Source organism: Pelophylax lessonae (assembly GCF_965119305.1).
Source record: "Pelophylax lessonae genome assembly, chromosome: 1".
In the NCBI taxonomy this organism is placed as follows: Eukaryota; Metazoa; Chordata; class Amphibia; order Anura; family Ranidae; genus Pelophylax; species Pelophylax lessonae.
In genome coordinates, this window is record NC_138768.1 from 205,154,179 (window position 1) to 205,167,127 (window position 12,949).

Consider the following 12,949-nt stretch of genomic DNA (forward strand, 5'->3'; position numbering starts at 1 on the left):
TACATTAATAAAATAAAATAAATTGACCTTTGATTGCCCCCCAGTGCTTTCTCCATTGCCCTTCCTGCATTTTTCCTGTACCTTGTGTCTGGATACTGCAGAGCGACCAAGGCATCAAAAAAGCGCGCCGCCACCTGAAAAGCGGTATATGACCTGCTGGAGAACAGCGACAGATATACAGAATCGCTTGCAGAATGTAGTGATAGTGATTCGTGGGGAAGTTCGTCATCGGACGCAGAAAGCGATTTCAGCGATGATCCTGCGACAGCTGTGCCCAGCGATATGCGGACTTGGTGCTCGATCGACTGCGGTACAGAGCACGTAGCGCCCCCAAGGTTCCCATTTACTGGAGCACCTGGTATCAAAGTGGATGTTGAGGATGACAACCCCTTGGCATACCTGCAACTCTTTTTGACCGATGAGGTTATTGAAAAGATTGTTGTAGAAACGAATCTGTACCAGGAGCAACAAGCTGCAGCGCATCTGCGGTTTTCAAGAAGCAGGATGTGGGAACCCGTCACCAAGGCAGACATCTGAAAGTTTCTGGGCCTAATTATTCTGCAGGGAGTGGTGGGGAAACCCCTGCAGAAGTGGTATTGGACCACCAACAAATTACTGGCCACTCCTTTTTTTGGCACGGTTATGTCGGAATACAAATTTTCGCTCATTATGAAGTATTTGCACTTTACAAATAATGACGAATTTGACGAGACTTCTCATCCAGCTCCAAAACTCAAAAAGATTTGGGACGTTTATCAAATCATTTTGAAAAATTTCCAGCAGTCCTATGTGCCAGAAAGAGACATTTGTATAGACGAAAGTCTAATGGCCTATAAAGGAAGACTCAGCTGGATACAATATATTGCGTCCAAGAGAGCACGCTTTGGCATAAAGTCATTTATGCTATGTGAATCCAGCTCTGGATACATTTGGAATTCAGTCCTATACACCGGGAGAGGAACCAAGTTCAGTGAGAGGTTCAGCAGCTATGGAATGGCAACTGCTTCAGTTCTTACGCTGGTTGAGCCATTGCTGAATCAGGGGTACTGTGTCACCACAGACAATTTTTATACATCCCCAGAACTCTATGAGTTCCTTCTACACAACAAGACGGATGCGTATGGGACCGCTAGAGCTAAGCGGCATGACATGCCCCCAACCTTTGCCAACAAAAAGCTCAAGCCCGGAGAAATAGTTGCCTGGCAGAAAGGAAAAATGATGGCACTGACACGGCGCGACAAAAAAGATGTGTGCCTGATGAGCACCATTCACAACACCTCTACTGTCATGGTACACATAAAAGGTGGAAAAGATGTAAAGAAACCACAACTGGTGATTGATTACAACAACACCATAGGAGTAGTGGACAGAGCTGACCAGGCCATGACGTTTTATCCGGCAATGCGGAAACAACAAAAAAAAATATTATAAAAAAATATTCAGGCATCTCCTTGAACAGTGTTTGTGGAATGCATTTATTCTCCTAAAAAAGAAGAGTGATAGGCCTGTGGTTCATGCGAACTTTGTGTGGAAAATTGCCAAACTGATATTTCTCAGGCACCAAACACCAACGGCTGTAAGTAGATCCCGATGCAGTGCTGCTGGTGTTGTGAACCCCGAACGCATGACCGGTTGTCACTTTATGGACTACATTCCACCAACGGAAAAGAAGCCTGCACCCACAAGGATGTGTGTGGTTTGCTGTTCCAAACGTGACGACACTGGAAGGAAAATCTGAAAAGAAACGCGGTACTATTGTCCTGACTGTGACGTTGGACTTTGTACTGTACCCTGTTTTAAAATTTTCCAAACCCGGGACGTTTACTGAAGCAATATGACCACTAATATTGCATCCTTGTTTGACTAAAAAATATGTCAGTGTTTTTGATTATGTTATTTACTATAATTTTTTGAGTAAAACGTGTTATTATTATTATATTATTATTTGTTATTATTTTATAGTTATTTATTATATTATAATTTAGGATTTTGTGTTTCAAACTTTATCATACCCGGGATGTTATAAAGAAGAACGCACAGTAAAAAAAAAGTCATATATAAATAGTTGGTTTGGGCTGCTCATTCTTAAGAATTACTAGCAAAATAATGGTACCGCTTTCAGCACCTAAAATCCAAAATAATCATACCGCCAGGGAGGTTAAAGGAAGCTAAAATATTCAAACAGTTTGTATTTCCACAGATAGCACCTACTTCAAAAGAGTTGATTTAGTAAAGGCCAATAGCCTGTTCACTCTGCAAGGGAAGTTACAGTTTACAAGGGAATTTGCCCCAGATTTAAAATAATGTGGTGAAGTTGCACTTTGCAAAGAGTACCCAATCATAAAAAAAATAAAACAACATTTTTGCCTGCACATGATCAGATGATAAAGTCTGCAGAGCATCATCTCATTCGCTAAGCTCTGGAAATTCACTTGCAAAGTGAAGAGCCTATCTGCCTTTAGTAAATAAACCCCAAAATGTCTGTAAAGTAAATTTGCATTGAGTGATTAGGGGTAAGAACTTTTATCACTTTACTGACCCTGAAAGTGAGGGAAAATCCACAAATCTGAGCTTTCACCAGAACAGGAACATGTGAAACATTCCCATGAGGACACTCATTTGGGTAACAGCTGTCTAAGCAAGGTTTTTTTTTTTTTTACTCTGGAGAGTTTTTCTCTCACTTCCTGTGTGTTTCTGAGGACAGGAAGTATAGGTTAGTCTACCCAGTCAGACAAAGACAGCATGAAAAAGTGATTTTAATCATTGCCTAAAACAAATTTGATGTTTAACATACTTTAGGCTCTATACAATACAGTGGTGATCGAAAGTTTGGGCACCCCAGGTAAAAATTTGTATTAATGTGCATAAAGAAGCCAAGGAAAGATGGAAAAATCTCCAAAAGGCATACAATTACAGATTAGACATTCTTATAATATGTCAACAAAAGTTAGATTTTATTTTAATCATTTACATTTTCAAAATAACAGAAAACAAAAAAATGGTGTCTGCAAAAGTTTGGGCACCCTGCAGAGTTAATATCTTGTACTGCCCCCTTTGGCAAGTATCACAGCTTGTAAACGCTTTTTGTAGCCAGCCAAGAGTCTTTCAATTTTTGTTTGAGGTATCTTTGCCCATTCTTCCTTACAAAAGTCTTCCAGTTCTTTGAGATTTCTGGGCTGTCTGTCACGCACTGCTCTTTTAAGGTCTATCCATAGATTGTTGAGGTCAGGAGATTGTGAAGGCCATAGCAAAACCTTCAGTTTACGCCTCTTGATGTAATCCCCCGTGGATTTTGAGGTGTGTTTAGGATCATTATCCATTTGTAGAAGCCATCCTCTCTTTAACTTCAGCTTTTTAACAGATGGCATCAAGTTACCATCCAAAATTTGCTGAAATTTTATTGAATCCATTTTCCCTTCTACTCGTAAGATGTTACCTGTGCCACTGGCTGCAATACAACCCCAAAGCATGATTGATCCACCCCCGTGCTTAACAGTTGGACAGAGGTTCTTTTCATTAAACTCTGTGCCCCTTCTTCTCCAAACGTACCTTTGCTCATTCAGGCCAAAAAGTTCAAATTTAACCTCATCGATCCACAGAACTTGTTTCCAAAATGCATCAGGCTTGTCTATATGTTCATTTGCAAAGTTCAAACGCTGATTTTTTTGGTGAGGACGTAGAAGAGGTTTTCTTCTGATGACTCTTCCATAAAGACCATATTTGTACAAGTATCTCTTTATAGAGGAATAGTGTACCACAACTCCAGTGTCTGCCAGATCTTTCTGGAGGGATCGTGCAGTAAAACGTGGGTTTTGAATTGTTTTTCTCACAATCCTGCGAGCTATTCTGTCTGATATTTTTCTTGGTTTTCCAGATCTTGCTTTAACTTCCACTGTTCCTGATGACTGCCATTTCTTAATTACATTCTGAACAGAGGATATTGACATCTAAAAACGCTTTGCTATCTTCTTATAGCCTTCTCATTTACAAGCTTTGTGAGCGTCAACTATTTTCAGTTTCAGTTTTCTAGACAACTGCTTAGAAGATCCCATGTTGCTGATTGTTGGGGCAAGGTCAGATGAGTCTGGGCATTTAAAACCTTTGAGATTGACATCACCTGGTCTTCACAGAGGATGATTGAGAACAATCTAGGACACTTGCAGGTCTCAGCCTTGCAAATTGGGAAAGTGCATGCTATAAATTCTGCAGGGTGCCCAAACTTTTGCAGACGCCATTTTTTTGTTTTCTGTAATTTTGAAAGTGTCAATGATGGAAATAAAATCTAACTTTTGTTGACATATTATAAGAATGTCTAATCTGTAATTTGATGCCTTTTGGAGATTTTTCCATATTTCCTTGGCTTCTTTATGCACATTAATACAAATTTTTACCTGGGGTGCCCAAACTTTTGATCACCACTGTATATATGGCAATTACAGCTGTCCAACACCTTTTAGGTTGCTTTAAAACGTTTTTGTTATACTGCTTTCACATCATTATATTAACATAATATTTATGAATGGTAGGAGTTATACTAATGGCACTTGGTGGCCTAGTTGTTAATACTAAAAAATGGTAGAGCTGTTGTGTTCTATTTACACAAGGACACTATCTACATAGGGTTTATTGCTTGTAATGGATTATTCTTCTCATCTAAAAACATACCAATAAGTGAGTTCACGTCCACCCAAACTGGCTATGAGTGACAAAAGGGTAAACTAGTAAGGTCCTCCATGGCGGAGATAAATGTGAATGCTTCCATGTTTCCTGTAGTCCTATGGAATAATTATCTGCTATATAAATTAAGTAAAATGAAATATAAAAGGACATTTTTGGCCTTGGAGCTTACTCATTTGATATGTATAGCTTAACTCAAAAGCAGGCAAAAGCTAGTAGTGTGCAACTTATATGGATCAATATTATTATTATAGTTATGATATATTACGTGGCCTAGCAGTTGTGGGACATTGCACAGTACAAAAATACATTTCTTCCTTTAACAACTAACCTGCTGATAAATTTAAATAATTATAATTTATTGTGATTTCATTAACATTGTAGTAATTTACCATTTTTTTTTCACATTAATGTTAAGAGAATTTGAACTTAGAACTTTGAATTAGAACCAAATATACCAAAAGGCCAAACAGCCAAGATGACAAAGTACAGTTAGGCATATTTTAAACCAAGTAAAGTAATAAAGGGTTTGCCTGCACTTTATAGATTGTTTTATATAAATCCCAGTGTCAGTATATACTAACATATCTTGGCTTCAGAGATCTCCATCTGTCAGCACAGGGACACCACAAACAAAGGTGGATGTTAATCTTCAGCATCTGAACCCTTGCATACCACAAACTCTTTCTGGTTAGCATCCAAACCAAACCCATTAGATGAGAGTGAGCTTTCAGCAGAGTAGTGTGTAACAGCAGCCCCTGGCCAAACAAGTACAACCAAAGCAGAGAAATAATGCTTCTTGCTCTTGTTTCTCAATCCCTTCAACTTAATTGGTAATAAAAAAAATATCAGGGTTTGTTCAAAATGTTCCTTTAAGTTGTTTATACACATTTAATGCACTTGTATATTGGATAAATCATGAAGAATGAGGATATTCTCATCCCTGGAACCTCAAGTGACCTGAACAGTGATGAAGTACAGGGAAACAATGCAAGGTTTATCTAAGGATACAATATGATAAGTAGACATAAACAGTTTATAAGTTACTATACATATAGGATATGTCTAGTTCAGGATTTTAAAAGATTGCTCAGAGACAATAGCTTTATTATGTGAAAAAAAAAACATTTTATGTGTCCGTAATTACAATTACTGCAGCAGAATTAAAACACTTTTTTTTTCCACAGGTATATTATTTTAAATTATAGATTTACTGACTCTTTTCCTTTAGTCTGACAAGGCTTCCCTCTATATAAACTGCAGTTTACTTTTACACTTGCCAATGTGTTACTGATTTGGGCTATTGGAATATTTACCAGAATTCTGAAGAGCTAACCACGCTATCAACATCAATGACATTTCCCAGGCTTTGTTGTTCACTATTGTTTAATTAAAGATTTTCTTTTAGCAAAAAAATGTATTAATAAAATGAAAGGTGAGGACTAATGAATGGTTATAATTAAATAAGTTATTAACAGAAAAATATGGCAAAACACAATGGAATAGCTTCAAAAAGGCTCCCAAAATGGGAAGGTATAGTGATAATTTGTATGTAGGAGCAATTTGTTTTCCTTCAAGTCTGGGTAGGGAGCTTTCAATCATCATGTTTGTCATAAAGGTAAGGGTAGGTCCTCATGGTATTATGATTTAGACAAGCAAATCTCTCTTTACCGATTCAGTAAAAGATCTATTCATGTATGACAAAACTAGGGCATGAAATAACTTTTAAATGAACCAGTTTCATTTTGTGAGACATAAAAACAGATCAGTTACCACTTTTACTTTTCTCCTTTCTATACTAGATAACCACTGTATAAAAGAATAATACACAATCTTTCTTACCAATGCAATGTAAGCCGTCAACAGATGTGAGATATCCACGAGGACAAATGCAATAATAGCTACCAATTGTGTTGGAACATTCTCCTCCATTACAAATGCCAGGAATAGTGCTGCATTCATCAATGTCTGTTGGGTTAAATAAGACATATGTTTACATGAGATTCATTAAGTATTTGAAACATTCAGCAAAATGATATACTTTACACAAATAAAATGATACTTTGACATATAATAGAAATGCTAGGGCTTTGTTTTTTTTTTTTTTTTAATGCAAACACAACTGCCTCCCTTATTTCTTTACAGAAAAACTCTGGCAAAATTCTTTAGATCTTGATATGTTTATCAATGTTGTTTAAGTTGTTATTTTGCAAATTAAGTAATCATCTAAGAATCTCAGTGAAAATCAGAATCATGGGTCTGGCGGAGGTAAGTGTACAGCTGTGAAGTGAATTTACCTATGTTGTTGGTTCTGTAAAATCTAGCTCACAGCAGTCTGTTCTGCCCAGCTACTAGTCTCACAAAACTACTGTTCCTTTTTTTAGACAAACGTATAAGAATTATGAACTTTCCTATACTTCAAAATGATCAGCCATTTTCATTGCAATGATATATATTTAAAAAATCAAAAGGTATTTGAAATCAATATTTTTGGATGAACTGAGAGGTGAAAGCTCATGTCAGGTTTTTTGCTATCTCTTTGGAGAGATTTTACCTCACTTCCTGTCCTAAAAATACAACAGTAAGACAGTTTTCTACAGAGCAAGTGTCCCCAATAGCAGGTTTAATCTCAAATTCCTGATCCAGGTACAAAGTATTGGATTTCAATTCACTAGATTTGTATCTGTTTTTTACAACAACCAAAACTGCCAGAGTCATGATTTCATGCTATACATTGTGGCTGAGCTTGGATGGATGTAATAGTACAAAGAAAATGTAGAGGGTAGTAACAGGATGTTTAAACATAATTAATACATATAAAGTGCCCAACTGGAAAAAGGAGGAAGATAGAGGGGATTCAATAGGGAGATGACTAGTGATTTGATGGGAGCCCCGCATCAGCTTTTTATTCAGGTTGGGGAATTATGGAAGGTGGTCTTATGTTGTATGTATACAAAAGAAGCCATGGGCCACAAGTTCTCTCAAACTGTAACTTTATGTTATTTAGTATGCTGAGTAGTTCCTTATCTGTCATTATCCATGAAATGTTGGCCTTAGTCAAAGCAAGGAGCGCTCTTGGAGCTTGTCAAGCTCCTGCTATAGAGATTTTGGCTGCCAGTATCATAAAGAGAATCAAAGAGTAAGAGTGTTTAGGGAGGCCAGGGATAGTTTTTTTATAATTTTTTTTTTTATTTGCATTCCATAGATTTTTATTTAATTTTGAACAATAAATAATTTTTACAACAACCGAAATCGTCAGTCATCATTTCATATTGCACAATGTGGCTGAGCTTTAATACATATACAGTAGTAGTAACAAGCAAGCAAACGAAAGTAGTTCCATAATTATAGATAATCTTTCCAAGATTTTTAGGTGGTTGGTTTAGGGTTTTTCCCAACACTGAAGAGATGCCTATGGAAGTCTTGATCAAAAGTAGGAGGAGGAAAGCAGGAGTGAAGGAAGATAAGTAGGGACTTCTCAGGGGCTCAACATCAGCTATGGATTTAGGTTGTGGAGTTATTGAGCACAGTCTTGTTGCTATATATATTGAAGCCATGTGCCCAAAGTTTTTTTATCATTCACCATCACTTACATCCTGTTGACAATGGTCACTACAACTATAGTCATCAGGGAAATAAAGGGGGTGCATCTCCCCAGTGGTGACACAGACAGCAATAAAGGAATAGTATATTCAAACAATCAGAGACTCATGTATTTGGTGGTATGTCAAGTCAGTTGTCTCCTAGCTTACTGTCATCCTGTGTCTTCCCCAAAAGAATGCAGAATAGATAAAGAAAAAATGTGAACAGGGCACTTCTAAGAGCATAGGTTTAGTTTAAGAAGGAATATCACAATCTGGATATATTCGCCTAATGTAGTTGTTGAGGTACACTTGCATGTATGATAGCTTTAGCGCTTTACGTATGAGGTTGTTGCCTTAAGAGTTTATGTGTAATCTCCATTACTGTGGCCTGAGGAGGAGTTATGTATAAATCCCCATTAGAGACTGTATATAGATGGGTGTAAATATATATGTACCAGATATTGAGTTTTGATCTTACATTGATTTGATATATGATTATCAATTATATGAAGTTGTGTGACTTCAGTCTGCAGGCAAAAGTAACTTGATTAACAAGTCCATTTGAAATGCCAGTTCAATTTGCACTAGAAAACAAACTGATATGCAGAATAGTACCATCCTGTACTTACGTTCCTGTTAGCCAGACATTACGGGGTCAGAAAATAATTGACAATCGTCCATGACAGGTCATTCCTTTATCTCACCCTCTAATTCAAAGACTCAGTCTTTAGATATGCAATGAAGGTGATCATCGGTTCAGGGACGGGCAATTTGCCCAATCCTGAATAATATACGCCCAAAGGGAGGAGAAGGGTAAGATTGCTACACCAATCAGAATGGCTCTGAGCAAGGCGATATGGGTCTATATTAATATAGGTGAGGAGAGAGATCACTCTCTTGCATGCAGACTAGGATGAAGCTACTGGGGATGGTAAATATAGACTATATATCTCACACTTAGAATGTATACATGCTTTTTCTCTTTAGTGTTTGAATACACACGGCAGGCACCATGCCTGAAGTGAAAAGGTAACTTAACTCCATGCTCAATACCTACATGGTATTGTAAATACGGCTATTGTGGGTAATTTGTAAATATCATATACGGCAGGAGGTCTGTACTAACCATGTGTTGTACATATATTATGTAACACTTTCAATAAATGTGTATTGCTGATTGAACTACCTCTTTTGTGTAAAGATCTCTCTGGATCTAGATGTGTATAGGTGCATGCTACTACATTAATTGGGGTGTATGCACAGGTACACATAACAAAAAGGCAACAAGGTATACTTGCTGTAGGTTACTGCCGAAATCAATGGGATTAATGAAATCAGCTGCAATGTGTGGCAAATAAACCTTATAGACTACACCTTCTTAGCTGAAACTGAAAACTTCTTGATATAATCCAGTGTTTCTGTTTTCACTTTGACAATAAAAACCCAAGGGAGAGTCTAAACACTATACAGTCTAACACAATACTCTATCCAAACATTAAAAAATGTTTTGGCTTTGGATACAATTTAAGGAGCGCAAAAGTCAGGATACACCATTCTTCTGAACAAGTAATAACATCACCCCTCCAAGGGAAGTGCTCTACTGGAATCCCATAATCTGTAAGTGTGTATTACTGTACAACATTGCTATAAAGCTTCCTTATTTATAAACATTGCTTCCCTCCCCTGAAGAACTGTATGGTCTACCAAATATATAGTACTGTTTACAATTGGCTAGTTTGTGCCACCCAATTCCTACAATTTATAGCCATTGTTCAAATATCTCCCTGTGTTGATTCCTTTTCAAGTGTTTGGGTATATTTATTAGGCTCCATCTACATGAATTTTATGTTTAACACTCTTAACAGCTTCTAGATTGTAAGCTCTAACGAGAAAGGCCCTCTAGTTCCTCCTGTTTTGAATTGTATTGTAACTGTATTGTCTTCCCTCACATACGCAAACTGTTGGCGCTATATAAATCCTGTATAATAATAATAATAACAGACAATATATTGATCTGCAAACTCCATTCAAAAATTTTTTTAGAAATGTTATACTTCTTCTCTTATGGGCAGGTTTAATCAAATCTTGTGGGCACAGCATCTGTCTATTATGGAATATGCTTATTCTAAGGCCGCATGATTCAATTTTTCAAATAAAAATATTCTTTGAAATTGAGCTGGTTTGCGGGATATAAAAGAAAACACTTTCAATAAAGCTAATAGTTGTAAATTCCAAAATGTTTCAATGTCCAGGAATTCCTAAACCATTCCATGAACTGACCACATTAAGTTCAGAAATATAATGTGTTGAAGGAAATGCCTGTTCAGTTAATCCCAAGGAATGAAACTGCTCAGGAAATATTACAAAATTCACATCCCAGCATCACTTACAACTAATCAAAGCCATTTACTATGACTGAAATATGATACTAGGGCACCAGCTATTCCTCTAATGTAAAGGTTATATACACATTTAGCTGGTAGCAAAACACTTCAGTACAAAATGATGGTGCAATAGTGGCCTAAAATATAGCCATATACCTTTCACATCAATCAACTCTTTTTAAAGCACGTAAAGAAAAGGTCCTGTTGATCCTACCAGAAATATAGTGAACTACTAACTCCCTGTTTTAACTAACAACTCTGCTTTTGCTCCAATCAAACCCCAAGCATTGTTTTCCCTAAATTATTACAGGGATATACAATTTTTTTTTTGCCTCAGACATACACTCTTAAAGTTGAACTGAATAAAAAAATGGAAATTTTATATATTATAAGGAACATTTAGAAATGTAAATTGTGACTAAGCGGTGCCCTGAAAAATGTACTGTACCTATTGTCTGCAATTACTCCTGAAAAACAGGAAGTTGAAGAATATATTTCCAATGTGGTCAAAATTCCCTCTTAGAGAGTTATCACAGACACAAGCATTCTCGTTGGAAGGGTTCCTCTCTATTTCTGTATTTGTAGTGCTAGGCGCATATCCCATGCTTCTGTGCCTGTCAAAGCTGCTCCTGGCTCATCCCCTTATCTCTGCCTTAGTAGGTCATTGTCTTTGCTGCAAAGCTTCCTTTCTTGCTTCCTTACATCTTTCTTACTTGCCACTCTTTTGCCTATCCTGGTCCATTGTGCCCAGGTGCCACTTTTCATGAAGTATGTCTAAATACTACTATAACAAGACTTTCCCAGGTGTTGTTGCTGTTCATGCAAGCCCTAAGTTTGCTCATGGCAAGTTCTGATGTCGCCCATGCTCTAGTTTGCTCTTTTGCTTATTCTAATGAGTAATTTTAAGAACCCCTTAAATAATCCCTCAGCACTTTCCTGGGAGATTCTCACACTCTTCTTGGAAGCATGGGGAAGCCTGGTTTTTGCAATGAAGGCTAGGTCTCTAGTGGGCACTACTCTGTTGTGAACAATGTACTTGGTTCATTCTGACCTAGTTGGACTTGTGATAAGTAAATGAAGGTGATCAGGACTTCAAAAGAAGGTGGCCCTCCTTAATAGGGATGCAGACAGAAATTAAATCTGTACACTGAAGAACTAAAGATTGTGGGTGTGCATGCCCATGTACCAAAAACCAATAGAGGAGCAAAATAACTTACACTTTGGTTTTAATATTTAATGGGAATCAGACATGTATTGTGTTATGTGTACTTGTAGGATGGAGTACATAAATATTGGAGATATAATAATTCCCCAATGGTAAGAAGAATGGAAGTAACTATTCAAAGGATAGGCTATTTAACCTGGCCATACATAGGTATATTTCTTTATTGTACAACACAGGACACAGAGCAAAGTTATAATCATTACTATCTGGGTTATGTGCCACCTATAGGCAAATGGACACTGGCAGATAAATCAAACAGGAAGTCCTCCCCATTATAACCCCTCCTACACAGGAAGTACCTAATTTTTTTTCACCAGTGTCTGTAAGGTGGTGGTCACTGATGTGCTTGTGCTACATGTGCTTTAGGAGCATACTTGGAGGCAGTGTTAATTTTGTCGACTAAAGTGTTTTCGTAGACTAAATTAACACAATTTTAGTCTAAAATACGACTAAAGCTAAAACAATTCAGATGACTAAAATACGACTAAAACTAAAATGGCATTTTAGTCTTAAGACTAAAATACGACTAAAACTAAAATGGCATTTTAGTCATAAGACTATAACTAGAACTAAATTAAAAATTGACATCATCAAAATTAACACTCCTCTGCTGGCCATTTCTATATCAGCAACACAATTCCATCCAGAGCCTGTAATAATAGCACATTTAAAGTTTAAACATGTTTTGCACCACCGCATATGCATAAGTAAGGGGCATCTACTAAGCTGCTGAAAACGAAAAAATTAAGAAAAAGGCTTTTCTTATATTTTTCCCTAATATTTAATGTTGGTAATATATTCAGGTATTATGTGCAATAACATTACAGCCAATGGAGTTTACCGGTTTTTAGGTTTTTTTGTATTTTAAAGTTGCACTTCAGTTTGTCAAAAAGCAATATTTCTGTTTGTTTATGAAATTTGGTTTTATTTGTAAAGATGTTATATATCACTATAGCTAAATCTGTGTCTATAGTGCCTGTTCAAACCTTATAAAAACATATTATTAGATTTTTACTCCAGGAGTATACAATTTGTTTGGAAATACTAGATGCCAAATTTGGAAATGCTAGATGCCAAAT

General features: G+C 36.8%; 1 protein-coding gene across 1 annotated transcript in view; it reads right to left on the reverse strand.

Moving 5' to 3' along the window:
• The window catches only part of FBN2 (fibrillin 2), a 303,194-nt gene that overhangs the window by 153,160 nt on the left and 137,085 nt on the right, over positions 1-12,949 (reverse strand). The window contains exon 8 of the mRNA XM_082258653.1: positions 6,520-6,645. Coding sequence (XP_082114779.1) covers positions 6,520-6,645 — 126 coding nt within the window. The remainder of the gene's footprint in view (positions 1-6,519; positions 6,646-12,949) is intronic.